Source organism: Eucalyptus grandis, chromosome 5 (genome assembly GCF_016545825.1).
Source record: "Eucalyptus grandis isolate ANBG69807.140 chromosome 5, ASM1654582v1, whole genome shotgun sequence".
Classification (NCBI taxonomy): Eukaryota; Viridiplantae; Streptophyta; class Magnoliopsida; order Myrtales; family Myrtaceae; genus Eucalyptus; species Eucalyptus grandis.
Window position 1 is genome coordinate 46,357,329 of NC_052616.1, and position 19,059 is coordinate 46,376,387.

The window sequence follows — 19,059 nt, forward strand, 5'->3', positions numbered from 1 at the left end:
GAGAGGAGAGATTGAAGCAGGATGTGAGTCTCTTAACCACCTCCTTAATTCGATTTCCTAGCTTATATTAGTTACTCAAATGTCATCTAAGATTTAGGTTAGTCCTCTCAAATAGATTTGCTTTCTTCTAGATTGCCCACAAATATAAGCTAAATAGGCTTGGATGATGATTTGATTATTTGAATATTGTCTGCTGGGCGTTTCTTCTTTCTCGCCAAGATTGGCATTTCTCTGTTTTCCTCTGGGTACAGGTCCACTTTACAGGTCCACTTTACATAAAGTCGGGGTGGGTGAGTGCTCCAGGAAGGTACTGTCATTATGCAGAAGTCGGTTCTCCTTCAAATGGATGGAGTTCTTGAGCAGATTACGAAATTCCATCCATTGGAGGAGCGTTCAAATTGAGAAGTCTTTTGATAAGGTTCTTATGTATTTCTCTACGAGGTCTAGTTGATTGTTTTGTGAGAAATTATAAGAGCTAAACACGATATTTGAGTTGTCACATCCTTTGCATCGCTCCATCTATTGTGAAATCTTGTGCTGCTTCACTGTTGAGTAGGTCACATAAACCGAACTATGTAAATTCAATGTCTGATATATTTCCCATTTCCTGTTTATTTCTATGCTATCAATTGTTTGTGCGATAAGAGCGGTACTCGTTCTCCATCATGAGGATTCTCTTCCCATATTTGTGGATATGACTCAAAACACTAAGATCCTAGGGAAACTCCAAATCCAGTAGGTGGAAAATTTCTAAGATGCACGAGTGTGCCATTCCATCATCTTTTCCAAAGCAAAAAGAAGGAGCGGAAGGAAGTACTGAAAGGAGGTTGCTGCTTGCATTCAGCACATAAACTGCAGAAACAGTGCAGCTTACCTTATCAAAAGATCCAACAGTGCAGCGCGTCCGTTCTTTATGCAATTTGTACTTTATATCACTATTAAGATGCACTTGGTCATATTTCTACATGGCTTGGTGACAATACATTTTCCATGTATCAACTAAGTGAAAAACCGCATTTCTACAATTCTCTTAAGGATTCATATAATTCTGCAAATTCCAAGGCACTAGATCAAGGATGAAGCTCCATTAGCATATCATTCACCATCTCTTGTAGCCTTTGAGATATTCTCTCATCTGTAGAATCTCCATCTCCAACCTGCAGCATACTCAAACTCGGAAACAGAACTTAAATAACCCAGCCAATTGAAAAGGCTCATAAAAGAGCATAAGGAAGGACATAAAAATATTTCCTGCAAGCATGGGCATCGAGTTTACATCAACCTCTTCACATTTAAAGTTCAAAGTCATTGAAGCATTGACTTTTGTCAGTATATAGTTGGTGCGTGAATTGACTTGGTTGACTGTAATGTCTTATCGTCAATACTGCCACAGCTGATGAAATGACTTTGCACTGACAAGAGTCACCTTCTGTAATTTAATCTGTGCTTCTCAAGCCTGTTCTGAAAATCCTAAACTAAGTCATGTTAATGCTTGGCGTACCAAAACGCTTTTACCCAATTGGTTCACAAATTGAAATGCGAGTATCCAAACAAGCAAATTAGTTGTACTCGTATAGGCAGCACATGTTCGATTCCCACACCATTAAGTGCAAACAAGTTCACGTTTGGTTCACCTATGTAGGCTTTGAATCTCATCCTATAGTTCATAAGGTTAGTGAGATGTTTCATGATCAACGTGATTTTACTACTTGAGTGAGTGGGCCTTCCTCGTCATATGAAAACAAGGGGATCATACCTTTCTAATTTGATAAATCATGTATAGCGTATGAGTTCCACAATTCTATGTTTTGTAGTAAAGTTTTAGATGTATAAGTTCTAACTATTTTATATACAAATTCTTACCTTGGCATGAACGGTGTGAAGCATTGCATCACCAACATAAGAGAAATTGGCATTCATGACATCTGCTCCTTCTTCATGAATCACTCGAACAGTCTCATTGAACATGAACTGTCCATCCAATCCAGTAACAAGAACAACCTCTAGGATTGACCCGCTTTTCCGTATTCCGATCTCTGGCGACTTGAATCCGATCGTTAGTCCATTGTTCATTGTTGTGTTGATCTTTTCTATTTCTAATAACCTCTCTTTCTGCTCCCTCATTTTCTGCACCTTCACTTGTAAATTCTTTATGTAATTGGCCGCTTTGCCTAATTGATCAGGCATCGACAATGTTGATTCCTAAAACCAAAACATAAGCAAGAAAGGACAATTGTTAACTTAAATTTGATAAGATTACATTGACAAATATTGTTGAGACAACAGAGACTTTGAACTGAGAGAAGACACCATCTAAACTTCCCCTCATCTACAAAACTAATCACATTCTAATGGCGAACCTCATACTGAATCCCATCTTAAAAACTACCGTCAACACGGAACCCAAATCTTGTGATTAATTTTTTTGAAATTGTAATTAACTATGTTTACCACTTTACAATCTACACCCTGCTAGACATTTTCCGGCAAGATCAAATGTGGGGACATCGCCAAATTCTTGTGTTTAATCAGTAGTTGACCAAATGAGAGACAGACTAAACCCTAGATAAGTTCCTTGTGTTTAGGGGAATTTAGTTTCTTCTGATTCATTTTCGACTGAAAAGGGCCAGAAGGGCATGTATAAATGACTAAAATACCATCTGGGAAACTGAAAACCTTGAAATGAAGGAATGATCTTCCATGCTTCTACCTAAAATAAGGAGCAGAAAGATGAGAGGTTCCAAATAATTAGGACCAATTTAGTATAAGAAAGAAAATTAAAATTTGGCTATAAGACCCAACTATACCTTGACAGATGAGAACCTTGAAAAGAACATAGAGGGGAGAGAGAGAAAGATAGAGAGTGAAAGAGAGAGAGCGAGAGAGAGACCCTAGGACACTGTGGAGGAACAAGCGAGTGGAGCTTGGAGAGGAGTGCCTTCATTCGATTTCTCCTGTTTCTCTCTGTCGTTTTGCGGTCGGCTCTGGATGAACCGGGCTTTCTCTCCATCAAACCCCCGACTTAGAATTACTAGTAGCCAAGATCAGAGCGGCAGAGGTTTCTGAGAAATTTGAGAGCATATAACATCTCCGATCCCATTCTTCGTCGGAAGTCCTTTTGCCGTACCGAAACCACAAAGCGGGAAAAAGGTAAAGGTGAGACATGATTATTCCGATGCAAATTTCACCTTTTCTATGGGACCAACGAGGACCTTCTTTGAACATCAATTCCAAATAATTAATTAAGTTAAATAGTGTGTGAACATAAACAAGCCGCTTCTTCTACGGAAGTATAACGTTTTGCTTGGCCTCGCTGATTATTTGACTAGATGGGATAAAGATAACATATGTAATCTCATATGTTGTGATTGGAAAATTTAGTTTGAATACTAAGAATGTAATATGTCTAACTCCCTAAAAATTTGGCCAACTCTAGGTCTAATCCCAATTTTGATCTAAACTAATTTTTGTCTTTAAAAAAATCCCAAATTTTCATTTTAACCCTAAGTTTATCCACTCGTCTAAAAATCGCCACTAGTTTCTTCTAAATTATCTCTATCAAGAGACTATTGTTCTTCCATATAAAGGTGAAGGTGTTGATGAAGATGCTAGTTCTAATAATGAACCCATTTTTTCATGTTGAAAAAGACGCGAATTTGAATGGTCTTGATGTTGATAGTTTCAAAAAATTAGTGATGATTTTTGGATGTGTAGACAGATATAGGATTAGAATGAAAGTCAAAGGTTTTCTTTCAGACAAAAGAAGTTCAGAGAAAAATCTAAATTAGATATAAAGTTGAGGGTTTTTAAAGGAAATTAGCCCGTACGCAATTTATACTACTCTACGACGTTTCTAGTGAGAAGGGACAGGTATGAGTTTTTTTTTTTTTTTTTTTTGAGCAAAGGGACAGGTATGAGTTGAAAAGAACAAAAAAGTGGGTTTTGAGAAAAGGGCAAAAGGCCGAACGGCTTGAGTTATACGACAAACGCAAAACCTAATTAAAGGTTTTTTCTTTGCGTGGGAGACAGCAGCAGGATCATAATGACAGAGTAATGAGCTGTCGAGAATACTAAGTGAATTGTCTTTTTCACTTTTTGCAGGGTCATGGTGAAGGCTTCTTGAATCTCTCTTTCCCCGAAATGGCCCAAAGTTAGTGCGGAAGTGCACGATGGCGTTTTAAAATGTCACGTGGACTACTCTCTCTCTCTCCGTTTCTGTTTGTACTTAATCGCCTCGATTGACTTTTTACTTTATGATTAATCTAAATCTTTCAGCCCATATAATTTGCACTTCTTTTAAATTCGCCAATGTTGAAACTTACGCGACACTTAAGTAGTGATGCATTTTTTTTTTTATGACTTTTGATATGTCAATATGAATAATAATTCGATAAGGTGTTGGCTTAGATGTAATGGAGCGTCTTTTTCTTCTTGTATTTATGGGTTTAAGTCTTGCTGGAAATATTTTGGGAGTAAAACTCCAAATGCACCAAGGCGATATGAGGGAATTTTCCCTCAAGACGTCCGCAGTGGTGGAGTAGTCTTGGAAAGTGAACATAGGCCAAAGGGAAAAGGATAAACTATATACGTGTATTCCCAAATTCTTCTAGCCGCAAAAAAAGTTTTTTAAAGGACCGATATTTCATTCATGTGCGGATCATTCTAGCCACTATCTTTCCCTTTCGATTTCAATGACATCATTTAAAACTTCCCCTAAGTTTTTGCTACATTAGGGCCAGAAAAATGCTAGGCATCTCGCAATTATAAGAATGAAGACTCATCATCCCGGTGTTGACATTGCTTATGTGTCACCACGTAAATTTATTTGACAATGGAAAAATAATAAAAGAATTTTTTTTATGTTTTTATTCATATGCTTTCATGTTTTTTTCTACTTAAATTCCTCTACTTTTAACTTGTCAAATCAAGTCTTTCTATTTCCAAATATTTTTTTAATCAAGTATTTTTCCTACCAAATCTAACTTATAGGGTTGTTGAATGACGTCATAGTATGGGATCGTAAAAGTTCGTCTACATTGGTTAGGTTTTATACACATTATACCCCATAGTTGTTTTCATTAGCTAAAATTTTCCACAATTGTCCATTTGGGGTTTCATATATTTTATTTACATTGTACTTTGATGTTGTTTGATAGTTATGTTGGTTGAATTTAGTTAGAGTCGAATGGACTTAATTAGTAAATTCGTGAAAGTAGAAGGATTTGATTATACAAATTAAAAGTACATGATTAGGAAAGTCATGGAAGTATTTGGACGAAGTCTTTTCAAAATTGCTTGAATAACCTTCTCACACTAATGAATGCCCTTAGAGACCCTTTCTCAACAAAAAATTATATGAGAATAAATACGAAAATGGAGCTTATGAAGCTATAAATAAAAAAAATGATTAAATGCTTTTTTGTGATTTCGTTTTCAATCGGTTGGAGTTTCAATTTATTTAGTTTAATTAAAGCACCCATAGAAGCTCAAGTTTTCTAGATGGAGTCACAAATAGGAGCATGGAAAGACATGACTAGCTTTGCTGTGGCGCCCCTAGATGATTTCCAAGTCATCCTAAGGATGGTTCTTGGATACCAAACTAGAGCCTTCCTACACCATATGTTGGCACCTTAGGCATCATGGATGAAGGATGATTGGGCATGATTTCAAGTCTTATTGAGAAGGCTAGTGTTCTCACTTTATCTGCTTTATTTGCCTTGCAGCCTGTTGAGATAGTTAAGAAGGATGAAGAAACCTTGTGGCCCACCATTTGTTAAACCCCTTTGTATTGGGGATAGAGGCTGTTCTTTAGACTCCATGGCTTGAGTTTCCGGTCATTATTCATCTAGGTCAGTGGCTTCCTTTACAGGGGAGTCCTGGTTTTGGAGGGGATTGTAAAGGCAAGAATTGTCTAACCAATAGGTCCGGCATGGTGACTTTCAACATTTAATGACACGGCCAAACTCCTTGTGGTGTTAGGTCATAAGGGCCAAATATTTCACGTCCAATAACCCTTTAAAAGCTAAACCCATTTTCAACATTTGTCGCCTGAAAAATCTGTTTTAACCACGCTCAAGGGAGCAACCCGAATTAGTGGTGATGGACTAACTAGTGCTATTCTCCATCACTTGGTTTGGATTTACAGGAGAATGACATCAAAATAATAACTACTCTTAACCTATCAAGAAAGTAGAAGCACAGTCTCCATTTAGATGCTCAATTCTTTTTTTTGCTTTTTCTTTTTTGTGAAATTAGGCTAGGGTCGTAGTCAATTATGGAACTCTCTTTCTGCAAATAATAATAAATTCTACTGGTGAGCTGTTAATCGGGTAATTGCTTTTTGAGCAAACTTCTCCTGATGACGAATAATTTGTGACGTGTTATAAATGACGTTTCCTGCTACCATTTTCTGCGTTAAAGTGCACGAGTGGACCCTAAAAAGCAACATAAAACCCTAGGTTGGAATAATAAGCATACAAAGTGGTCGCCAGTCCTTTATTTGCTTCCTCCTCTACAAAGAAAAGCGTCAAGCGCCTTACTTTGTCCAAGAGCATTCACATGGAATCATCCAAATGCACAATGAGCGTGATTCATAAGTTTCAAGTCTCTAGATCGTCAACTATATCTTTTATAAGTTTCTAGAATAAAATTAGGTTTTAGGAATTCGTGTTAATTTCAATCTTCATAATTAGATAAAAATCAATAGTAAACTTAGTAAATTGAGAAAAAAAATGATATATCCAGTGATAATAGATGGTTTAGGAGAGACAAGGATGGATAGCCTAAAGAATCGCTCAATGTGTTATATTCTTCACTAAAGTTGTATATTCAAATCGTAATATTTGTGAATTCAGTGACGGAAGTAAGTTCAGATTATAGAAACAAACTAAATGTGGATCTGCATATAAGTCATGAACAAGCAACATCTGAAGATTGCAATGTCCACCACAAACATGACAAGGATCAATCTAAGTAGGTCCATCCCAAAAAGAGAGCTATCGTCTTTTGAAGATAATTTCGTTGAAAGTGTCTTTTTGCATAAAAGTAAGAAAGCAGGGGACAACTCCTTATCTTATTGTCATCGTCGCCAGATGTCCCAAGAGTCTCAAAAGTTGTGCGGGATGGTTCCTGTCCGATGGGGAGAAAGCACACTCAATTTGAGGTTGTGGAGAATGGCACATGAGTCACGTTCCTTCGTTTATTGGGCAATATGCTTTTCTCGTGGTTGGTATCAATTTCCCCCGGAATGGGCTCATCATAGTGATTTGAATTGGCTTGCTGAGAAATAGTGGGAAACTTTAATCATTCCCCAAAATGATTGTTCTTTTGTATCGTGAAACTCTTTTGAAATGGAAGGATTAATTAATTTTATGTGGTGGAGCGAGTTTTCTTTGATTTCCCGAAAACTATGGGCCTAATTTCAAAATAAATAAATAAATAAATATAAGCACAAACTTTAATCCAAGTGACAAATCCGATCCAAATTTTTTTTGTCTCATAAAAAAACACCAATTTTAGATCAAGTGATAAATCTGGTTCAAACTTTTATTTGTCTCATGAAAAAGCACCAACTTTAAATCAAATGATAAATCCCCAACTTTTTTTTTTTGTCTAAAAAAATCACTAGCTTTCACTTAAATCCCAAATCCAGCCCCTTAACTTAGATCCATTGATTGTCCTCAGCATCAAAACCATGTGCACTTGCTAGCTAGATTTAAAGCACTATTCATTGTCTTCTTGTTTAAGTCACAGTTTGGAGAATAATGGTGAAGTTGTTTCTCATCTCCTACACTTCACTGGCAAGTCAAAAAGATTTCCAAATTGAATTTCTCTGAGCAAACTTTGTCACTTTGTTGTAATATGAAGTTGTAGACCATTGTTCATTGAGCGTCACTAGAGCCTTTTTTCCTGAAGAAAGATTGACTTCATATAGAGAGTTAACAATAAGGACTGGGTTTGAAATAAGGGTGAAAGTCTGTAATTTTTTACAAGACAAAAAAAAAAAAGTTTAGGCCAAATTTGTCATTTGACCTAAAGTTGCTGCTTTTTTTTTTTTTTTTTTTTGGAATTAGCCCAAAAACAAAGACAAACTAGGGACTTGTTTGTAGCTTAGATTAGGGAAAACGCACCTTTTAGTTTCTTTCGGATAGCCTAAGTTAAAAAGAAAAAAGAAAAAGGGAACAATTCCTTGCTTGAAGTTGCGGCGGCTGTTAGAGCGTATCCAGCGTGACACTGTACCATGTTCTAGGCTTTGAAGGAAGGAATCTAGGAATTTCCCTAAACAAAGTAGATTTTAGTAAGTACTCCGTCGACGGAGGTTATGTTGACTCCAAACAGTGGAAGCAAGCCGAGTAAATTCGAGTTTCCCTAATTTTACGCGGCCCTTCCTTGAAAAATGGCGATATGGCCATCATGCATAAAATTCCTATATAAGATTTTTCACCAACCATTTCAAAACCCAATTTTTCCCCGACCTCTCTCAATCCCTCTCTCACCACTTGCAGCCAGTCGGCCACCAGATCCATCGGGCGCTAATATCAAGCCACCATTTAGCCACCATGGCACTGGCCCTTACCTTCATCCCTCTGAGACTTGAGGCATTGTCGTAGATCCCCATCTCTCCCTCTTTACATTCGAGGTGCCCTTGTCCCCAGATATCACATCGACAAGAATTCTCGACTACGGCATCATCGCTCTCAATTTATTTGGTCTAAATATTCCATTTCTCGTGAGAGAGAGAGCCATCATAGTGGAGGTAAGGATGGTGTTGGAAGCATGTAGTAAAACCAAATTTGAGCCCATCAATACATTAAATCAATGAGTTATGACTTAATTATGGTATATTAATTGCTCAATACTATGTCAATTATTCAATGCAGTACTTTTTAAGTTACACGTGCATCTCATCAGATGGTGACGTGACTGTGGTAATAATGGCAATTGACTGAGCTAAATAGAGAAAGAGGGGGTTCATTTTTGCTGCCTTCATCCCTTTACCAAATGCATCACCACATAACAAAACTATTTTGGTGGAGACCTATCTAAAGTTAGGTAGACTTGGGCCTATCTAACCTTTTGGGGATAAGTTCCTAGAAGTTGTGTACAATGCTCAATTTAGTGCCAAAAATTTTTACCTGCTCAATTCAGTGCTAAATCGGAAAAAAAAAATGATAACTTAAGTGTTAATAGCAAGAAATTCCGGTCAAATTAATTATGTGACATTTATAATTAAATTTATATTATGACTTGATAAATTTTTTAAAATTTCCAATCCACATCATGCGACATGCTTGGTACTGAAGTGATTGTTTTTTTCATAATGACTAACACTAAAGCGATCACTTTAAACAAAATTTGGCACTTTAAATAAAATTTAGTACTTAGATGATCACTATTTATAAATTTTGGACAACGTCATTTAAGAATTATATGCTAATTAGGCACGTCGATGAGCCTCGTAGGATTGAGAAATTAATAAATATAGCCACATTAGATATCTAGTGATTCAAATCGAAATTGGCACTTAAATTATTGTTTTTAGAAAAACAATAGTACTTAAGTAATCCAAAAGAAACTTTTCGCACTATATGAGTATCGTACATAACTTTTAGTATTTCTAGTGTACTTATCTCTAACTTTTTCCCCATAAATGTGATACATGTCACCAAAGCTAAGAGCAGCCAGCACAAGCTATAGAAGTAAAAAAATTGCCAAATCACCCTGCAATTACACCCATAGTCACCCACTTTAAGGTACCAAGCACAATCCTTTTATGCATGACCATAGGCATGGTCATATACGAAACCATGATTGTGAACTGCATTGAGTAGTTATAATAATACAGACTTGGCAATGTGGGTCAACACCACAAATAACCTTAAATTTGTGCTATTCAGAAATATTTACTCCCAAACTATTTTTGGACCAACAAAAGCCCCCCAAAAGTGGTATCATTGTCTCGATTTTACCTCGGCTTACAATTCCGTCATTTTAGGTATCATGTCTTACATGTCGTCTCATGTGGAAGATACATGCATGACAGATTTGACGTGGATGTCACAGCATGATGCCTTCCCAGGAAATGACCTGTCTGCCCCAACGCGTCTTCTTCCTCACCATAAACGACCCCACCTTCCACCACTATGCCATTGTCGTTTGGCGCCTTGCCTAGTGAAACCTTCGTGCTCGTCGCCATGGAAATTGGTGATCAGCCATGCGAGCTAGATCTCAAGCTCCCCATGTCTGCAGACAGAACTCGCACCCGCGCGAGCTCTGCATGGAGTGTTTGCAGCGACTACGCCGGCCCTCCGGGACAGAGCTCGAGGCCATGCGAGCTCTAAACAGAGAGTTCACGATGCTGTGGCCACGGCACCTGATCTGGTGCAGACCGTAGGCCGCTCAACCTCGATCTGGACCAGATCTGAGGCCGGCAACCGTCGCCGGCTTGAAATTCGAAGTAGGGATGTTCGCAACGATGGCGAACACGGACGACTCTTGAATGGCCATGGTACATAGACGTGTCTTCAATTGGGGCGATGACCTGAGGGTGAGAATTTTCCTTTTTCAATCTTTTTTTTTTCAATTTTTATTCGTACTCTCTCCGTTTTCTTTTTGTTAAAACTCATGTTTACTTTTTAATTCTTTTTTGCGACCATTAATTTAGTTTTTCATTTTTGAATGTATTTTTGAACTTTTACTAATAAAAAATGCCACATAGGCGTGAGACACAAACATCCTCAGTCTCGTTAGCTGCCGTGTAGGACATTTAACGGAGAAATTGGACTGAACTGTAAAAAAATAGAACCATTGGGACAATTGTACCATTTTGAGGGTTTTCATGAGTAAAAAAATAATTTGAAATAAATATGTTCATGTAGTATTAGATTCTTTGTCTTATTAATCCTAATAATATTGATGTACTCTTATCTTTTACTTTTCTCCTTTTTGAAAAGTTCAGTGCCATTTCATTTGGCATCTTAAAAGCCAAGTTCATGCTAAGATTGAGTTTATACTAGGTGGCTTACTTTATAGTTTGTTCTCTTTCTCACTTTTTATCTCATAAGTCATGCCTCGTTTAAGTTTTGGCGGCCCGAAGTTGTTTGAAAATTCCATGAAAAGTCATCTTTGGTATGGTTCTTGTGTATTTCTCCGCAAGATTGAACTGATAGTTTCTCGGAGATTTGTGAGAGCTAAATACCGTTTGATGAATCATGTAATTAGAAGTTGGGAAGCATTAAGGTGTTTAAGTGACTAATCTTTTTGTGTAGCTCCATCAATAGTAAAATCTTGTACTGCTCTTCTTGTGGATTAGATCACATGGACCAAACTATATAAATTGGGTCTGATTTATTTTCCATTTTCCAGTTTATTTATGTTTTTTTTTTTTTTTTTGGTAAAGAAGTTTATTTATGTTTGATCGCTCGTTTATGCAATAAGAGGAATACATGTTCTACATTGTGAGGTTTCTCATTTCATATTTTTAGATACAAGCAGAAGAACAAGATCCCAAGGAAACTCCACATCCAAGTGGAAGGTGGGAAATTTGTAAGATACACAGGTGTACCCTGCCATCTCAGTTTTTACTACTCTTTTGCACTTAATCACAGCGAATTGCCTTAACGTCATAATATGATTTCACGACTTCTTACAATGTATTCACAGGGAAATTACAACGATGTGTCATAACGTCGTGCGCGCACCTCAGATATCGTGAAAGTGCCCGTAGAAGGTGATCCAAGTCCAATATCGATCCCCTTCCCAAGAAGAACAGAAAGAGCGGATGGAAGTATTCAAAGAAGGTTGCGGCTTCGATTCAGCACCTGAACTACGTAAACAAATGAAAGATTTCAATGAGTAGTTCTAGATGCTAACGAGTGTGCTAATGGTCACTCATACAGTCAGTGAGTGAGGAAGTTGCTCAGATAGAGTGTGAGAGGACAAGACGATTTGTAATAACAGGGTACTATGTCAGGATGAAGCTCCATAAGCATCATTGACAATCTTCTGCAGCTTTTGAGACACTCTCTCGTCTGAAGAATCGCCATCTTCCACCTACAGTACACTCGACTTAGAAAGAATACTGAAAAACCAGCCAATTGAAAAAGCTGAAACGTAGGAAGGAAATGGAAATATTTCCTGCAAATCTTGGCCTGGAATTTCCTTCAGCCTCTATACATTAAAAGTCATTGAAGCTTTTAACATTTGCTAGTATATACTTGAAGCTTGAATTAACAGGGTTGGCTCTTATGTCTTACTGTCAATACCTTCACAGCTGATAAAATTACTTTGCACTGACAAGAGTGGTCTACTACAATCAGTTTGTACTTCTCGAGCCTGTTCAAGACATTCCTAAATGATTCGGATCGATGTTAGGTGTATTAAAACCCGTTGCCCGAATTGGTTTCCAAATTGCATGCGAGTATTTAAGCAAGCGAATTAGTTGTACATGTACAGGCAGCAGAGGAAACCATCAAGTGCAAACGAGTTCATTTTGGATCAACTGCCTAGGTTTCAACTCTCATCATATATGATGCATAAGATTAATGAGATAATTCATAATCAACAAGATTTTACTACTTTGAGTGAGTTGGGCATCCTCTTCGTGTAAAAATGAGTGGATTGTAATTGAACGCCTCACCTCGCTCTGTAAAATAATTTTACATATCATATCTAGGTATGAGTTGCAAAAATCTAGGTTTTGTAGTAATTTTTTTGTTCTAAATGTATAATTACCTAATTATTTTATGCTCAAAATATAAACAAGTTCTTACCTTGGCATGAATGGTGTGAAGCATTGCATCACCGACATTAGAGAAACTGGCATTGACGATATCAGCTCCTTCTTCATAAATCACTCGAACGGTCTCATTGAACATGAACTGGCCATCCAATCCACTAACAAGAACAACCTCCAAGATTGACCCCATTTTTTGAATTCTGATCTCCGGTGACTTGAATCCGATCATCTCCCCATTCTTCATGCTCGTGCTGATCTTTTCTATTTCTAACAACCTCTCTTTCTGCTCCCTCATTTTCTCCACCTTCACTTGTAAGTTCTTTATGTAATTGGCCGCTTGGCTTAATTGATCGGGCTGTGACAACGTTGATTCCTACAACCACAATATAGGCAAGCAAGGACAATTAAACTTGATCAAGATGCATGGACAAAAATATAATTGAAACAAGCATGTATGGACTTTGAAATTGAGAAGATACTATTCAAACTCACCTCATCGACAAAATCAATCGCATTCCAATGATGAACCTCATACTGAACCCTCTCTTAAAAACTTCTCTTGACACAGAACCCCAATCTTACACTTAATTTTCTTAAAATTGTGGTCAAAACTACCAGGCCCTTTAGAATCTACACCTCGCTAAACCTTTTTCGAAAGCTCGAATGAGGAGGCATCCCAAATTCTTGTGTTTGAGTAGTAATAGAAGAAACCTAACTAGGTTCCTTGTGTTTAGGGGAATTTGATTTTCTTCTTCATTCATTTTCCGACAAAAAGGAATAAAAAAAAAAGAGAGCATGATCAGATTAAAAATGGGTAAAACTATCATGAAAAACTATCATCTGGGAACTGAAAGTCTTGAAATGGGTACAAGATACTATCATTACTGCCTGGACAATTAGACATCTCTTAGCAACTCCTATGTTCGAAGCAAGATGTTGTCTAATTAGCCCATGAATTACAAATCTCTAAAAAAGCTCTCTACCATTTCACCACCAAGGCATCTTGAAAGTGAATCATGTTCCATGAATATGATATCCATCTAGTGTGATGAATCGCGAATATCATATAAAAACACCAGAAGACTTTCAAGATGGAAGTTATCCTATAGATGCTGTATTCATGCTTGTTCGAAATGTGAATCACGGTATTCATTCTTATTGGAATGGAAATGAAAAACTTAGGAAAACTTTGTTCAAATAGTGATATCTAAGTTTTTTTTTTAAAAAAAAAAAATCAATAACTATTTGAATTGAAGAATCACCGTCAATATTTCAATGTAGGTCTGGGATAACCCTTTGTTCCTTGAAGAAATGATATTTTCTCCATGTTTCTAGCTAAGATAAGGAGCAGAAAAATGAAAGGTTCCAAATAGTTAGCCACAATTAACATAAGAACCAGCACCTTGAAGAAAATAAAAACATAAAGTAATCCCATTCTCAAGAACGAAAGGAAACTACATGGTGTTTTGTATTTAATATAACTAAAAACCATGGAAAAAATACGGTGTGAGAGAGAGAGAGAGAGAGAGAGAGAGAGAGACCCTAGGACTCTGCGGAGGAACAAGGGAGTGGAGCTTGGAGAAGAGCGCCTTCATTTGATTTCTCCTGTTTCTCTCTGTCGTTTTGCGGTCGGCTCTGGATGAGCCGGGCTTCCTCTCCATCAAACCCCCGACCTTGAACTACTGAAAGCCAAGATCAGAGCAGCATGTGTTACTGAGAAATTTGCTGCATATAATAGGTTTGAACCCATCCCTCGTTGGCAGTGGCTTTCGCCGTACTGAAACCACGAAGCGAAGAAAAGGTAAAGTTTAAAATATGATTATTCAGATGCTACTCTTTGTAAAAGGTTCTAATTCTATGTTGGCAAATTTCCCCTTTTTTATGGGACCATCGTGGACGTTCTTTGACCATCAAAACCAAATAATTGATTGAGTTAAACAGAGTGTGAACAGAGACAAGCGCTTCTTCTGCAGAGGCATAATGTTTTTGCTTGGCCTCGCAATTATTTGACTAGACAGGATAAAGATAAGGGACGTAATCTCATATGTTGTGTTTGGAAAATTAATCAGAATAAGACAATGCATATAATATATATTATTCTATGGTGGTTTTGGTGAGAATGGACAGGTCTGAGCTAAAAGAAAGAAGGCTAGATTAGTTTTAAGAAAAAGGGCAAAAGCCCAAATGGCTTAATCTTTCAAAGATATGATCACCACACGGTGGTCCCCTGTTGACGGCAGATGAAGAGAACAACAAGTTACCATTTCAATAGTCATGTCCATAGCCAAAAACATGCAATTTCCAGCACAAGAATAAACATAACAAGATAAAAATAAATGAACGGGATATTGGATTTACGTTATTTAGTTGGCATAACTTAATCCATGAGGATCAAATGATGTCATAGTATACATAGGGAAAAATTTCATCCGCATTGACTAAATTTTGTGCACATCATATTTGAAAGTTGTCTCCATTAGCTAAATTTTTTGCACACATCTACGTGGGGATCGACATATTATATTTGCATTGTATTTTAGTGTCGTCAAATGCTCATATTAGATTGAATACGTTGGATTTAGAGCTAAGGGGATTTGATTAAAAAAATTGCGAAAGTGGAAGAATTTGATTAGACAAATTCAAAGTATAGGGACTATGAGACTAAATCGAGTAGCGAACTTCACATAATGAGTTTATAAAATAAAGGAATAAATGCTTTATTGTGATTTCTTCTTCAGTTGGTTGGAGCTTCAATTGATATAGTTTACCTAAAGCACTCATAAAAGCTCTAGTTTTTTAGATGGAGCCACAAATAGGAGGATGGAATAACATGACTAATTTCATCGTAGTGCCCCTAGATGATTTCAAGGTCGTCTTAAAGGTAGAGTTCTTGGATACCAAATCTGTCCCCACGCCATACTCAGGCACCTTCGGCATCATGGATGAAGGAAGATCAGACACGATTCCAAGTCCTAATGTCAAGACTAATGTTTTCACTTTATCCCACTTTGTAGCTTGTCAGGGTTGTCGAGATGGACAAAGAAAATTTTGTGGCCCACCATTTGTTAAACCCCCTCTTCTAGGGCAATAGGTGTTCCTTTCTAGACTTTGAGGCTTAGTTTCCTTTTTCGGTCATAATTCCTCTAGGGCAATGAGTTCTTGAACCTCGGATCCGGGTCAGGGGATGTAAAGGCAAAAATTGTCTAACTAATAGATCCTGTACACCTACTTTCCACATTTGATGGCATGACCCGTTGTGATGTCAAGTCATAAAGCCCAGATTTTCTCATCCATTAGCCCTTTAGAAGTTGAGCCCACATTTGAGGCATTTGTCTCCTAAAGATCCATTTTGGCCATGCTAAAAGGAATTGGCTGACTCAGTAATAGGCTAGTGAGGGCTATTCTCCATCATTTATTTTAGACACATAAGAAAATGTCATGAAAATAATGGCTTCTCTTAGGTTAGTAAGAAAGTGGAAGTATGGTCTCAGGCGCTCAATTCTGCTTCAAAATTAGGCTAAGCTAAAATTCAAGGCATGGAACCACTATTCTTCAAATAATGATAAATTTTTTAAAGTAAGTCTATTAGTCAGAAGTAAGTGCACCCAAAGCAAACTGTCTCCGGATGACGAATAATTGGTGACGTATAATATATGACGTCTGCTTTTGCCATTTTCTGCATTAAAGTGCATGCGAAGTGATTGCCAGTCCTTTGTTTGCTTCCCTCTGCGCCCCACTTTGTCCAAGAGCATTCACACGTAATCATCGACCTGCACGATGGGCGTGATTCACAAGCTTTGAATCTCTAGAACTTCGATTATACCATTTATAAAATATATAGGATATAGTTGAATTGTTGGCATCCAATGCCAATTTCTATTCGTTTCATAATTAGATAAAAAAATTCAATCAGATTTAGCAAATTAAGCAAAAAAAAAAAACGATGTATTCAGTGAAAATAGATGCTTTAGGATAGAAAACTTAGCCTAAAGGATTGCTCAACAGATATTATTTTTTCGGTACAGGTCTAAATTAAAATCATAATGTTTGCGCATTTAGCAAGGGATCCAGGATTCCCACTTAAGGGACGAATTTCGCTCCAAGAACTTCACTTCAAGAAGTGATCCTTAGAAATTTTGAACTAAGAAATCACGTGATAAGAAGTAAACTCAAATTATAAGACATACTAAAGGTAAATTAGCATATATATCACAAACAAGCAAACATAGAAGGATAAGAAGGAGGCCTACAAACGGTAAGGACCTACTTTATTATGCCCATCAAGAAAGACGAAGATATGGTGGGGGCCCATCCATTATTTCTTAACTTTAGGCATTCAAATGTGCACATTCTATTTTGGTTGTATCAAACTGGTCTATAGTAATTTGGGATAAGGATGCCACAAATATTACAACTTTCTATTATGCTAACTTTAATGTTATAACTTTGCAATTTATAACTTGAGTATGATAACTTAAAAAAAAAAAGTTTTTTTTTTGGGGAATCATATCTTTTTAATTCATCATTTGAGTATCGCGACATGACATTAAAATTTACAGCAATTGTGGTAAACCCCGCTTTTTTAAAGTCATGGCACCGAAATCATTAACGTAAATAATTACATAGGTAGACAATTCACCTCTTATCATTTCTTGTTCGGATCAAATAGATTATTGATAGCGGCCAATTGAAAGTGACTTCTCCTATTAAAGTACGAAAACAGAGATGTTCTTATCTCATTGTTATCATCTTTTCAAGGTAATTTCAGATCACCAATACCAAGAAAGTCAAAAGTTGTGCAGTATAGTCACCCAATTTGAGGTTGTGGAGAGAGACATATGAGTTATGTCTCTTCACATCATGGGTAATATGCTTTTCGGTCGGTTGAAGTCAATTTTCCCTGGCTGGGCTGATCATACCGATTGAGTTTGGCTCGTTGGAGATTACCGGGAAACCTTGATCATACGAAATAACTATTCTTTGTTTTTTTTTTTAGTGGGAGGAGCAGATCACGCAATGTGTGAATAGTCACCGGAGGACAAGATTTTCTGAGGACCGAGAGTCTAGCAAGTTTTCATAGGTCTACTAATCACTAGGATTATTACCAAATCAATTCTAAATTTATTGTACATAAGTCAATTTATTCATAAAATTTTCAATTATACCAATATAGTTATAACTCTTTATGTAAAATTTCAATGTAAACATTTTAGTCAATTACTGACGTGAAAATGGATTGTAGATCCAACGTAAAAGATTTGGGAACTTGTGTCAAACCTAAGGATCTGGAAACTCACGGTTCCATGTCATGAACAAATTAGTCGGCAGATTTATCAATAATAGTATTACAATTAGATATGGGCAAAATCGAGATTTTTATTAGCTTTACTGTCATTGCAGAAAGAATTCATCGTTAGATGAATGACATATGTTTTAGGGTTAATTTGTAATCGAACCATTCAATAATGAATGAATAACTAACATTTTACATCAGTAATGGACCTAATGAAAATCCTAAATCTAAGAACACACGATTCGTATTTAACAAAAGCAAAATATGATATCATCACAACTAAGCGCTAATTACACTTGAGTCCACATAACTGGCTTTTGAGCTTGATTGCCCTGCAAGAGTGGCCCCTATTATTCACTTTATGGTAAAAATTAAGTTAATTGGGTCAATATCTTTACCCTTGTAAACCTTGCTCTTGTTCTTCTAGGACTTTAAAAAATAAAATAAAAATAGATATACATATATATGTGCGCGCGCGCGTGTATATATATATTGAATTGAAATGAAAAGATTGAGCCTTTGATTTCGAGCGTTCATATCCCCGGATAAGTGCAGAAACAAAAGAGAACATTTTGACCAAGGTAGATTGAGAATCTAAGATATTATTTGGATCCGTTGAGGACTTAAGATATCGAAAAAGCCACAATCAAGTCCGAAACTCATCATCGGTTGAATTCAGGTTTCAAATGACACATGGTAAAAAATAAAATATTCCACAGGAGAACCACATCAGAATTCGAATGTCCGAATTACGCTACTGACGAGCTCAAGACCTGATTGAGACTTTTTTTAAAGTCTTAAGTTCTGAACTGATAATGTTAATACTTTTAAGTTTTCAATTGACCAACGATCAAAACAAAAAATCCCGTTTTTTGCACTTATCCATCTGTACCCCCACATCATATTGGATCAACATTGAACAACAAGCATTAATAGCTAGCGGCAAAGGAAAGATTACACACTAAGCTTTGGATAGAATAAAGGGTCTGAGTAATTAATGAATCCCAACAAGCTTGTCATAAGTAATTTT

General features: G+C 36.8%; 2 protein-coding genes across 2 annotated transcripts; both read right to left on the reverse strand.

Moving 5' to 3' along the window:
- Positions 1–910: 910 nt before the first annotated feature.
- LOC120285850 (transcription factor bHLH162-like) lies at positions 911–3,104 on the reverse strand. The gene is made up of 3 exons (XM_010059103.3): positions 2,891–3,104; positions 1,864–2,202; positions 911–1,157 (listed from the first exon to the last, which is right to left on the reverse strand). The coding sequence occupies exons 1-3, from the start codon at positions 3,008–3,010 to the stop codon at positions 1,071–1,073; spliced, it is 546 nt and encodes a 181-aa protein (XP_010057405.1). The 5' UTR covers positions 3,011–3,104; the 3' UTR covers positions 911–1,070.
- An 8,506-nt stretch (positions 3,105–11,610) lies between these two features.
- Positions 11,611–14,581, reverse strand: LOC104445267 (transcription factor bHLH162). Its single transcript, XM_010059104.3, has 3 exons — positions 14,278–14,581; positions 12,771–13,109; positions 11,611–12,051 (listed from the first exon to the last, which is right to left on the reverse strand). The coding sequence occupies exons 1-3, from the start codon at positions 14,395–14,397 to the stop codon at positions 11,968–11,970; spliced, it is 543 nt and encodes a 180-aa protein (XP_010057406.1). The 5' UTR covers positions 14,398–14,581; the 3' UTR covers positions 11,611–11,967.
- Positions 14,582–19,059: the final 4,478 nt, after the last annotated feature.

Excerpts from the sequence above, each read along its gene's own strand:
- LOC120285850 (XM_010059103.3), bottom strand. The coding sequence starts at position 3,010 with ATGGAGAGAAAGCCCGGTTCATCCAGAGCCGACCGCAAAACGACAGAG. Across the intron at positions 2,203-2,890 it reads TTCCTCCACAGTGTCCTAGG|GAATCAACATTGTCGATGCC; the intron begins GTCTCTCTCTCG and ends TTTTGGTTTTAG. Across the intron at positions 1,158-1,863 it reads TTCACACCGTTCATGCCAAG|GTTGGAGATGGAGATTCTAC; the intron begins GTAAGAATTTGT and ends AGTATGCTGCAG.
- LOC104445267 (XM_010059104.3), bottom strand. The coding sequence starts at position 14,397 with ATGGAGAGGAAGCCCGGCTCATCCAGAGCCGACCGCAAAACGACAGAG. Across the intron at positions 13,110-14,277 it reads TTCCTCCGCAGAGTCCTAGG|GAATCAACGTTGTCACAGCC; the intron begins GTCTCTCTCTCT and ends TTGTGGTTGTAG. Across the intron at positions 12,052-12,770 it reads TTCACACCATTCATGCCAAG|GTGGAAGATGGCGATTCTTC; the intron begins GTAAGAACTTGT and ends AGTGTACTGTAG.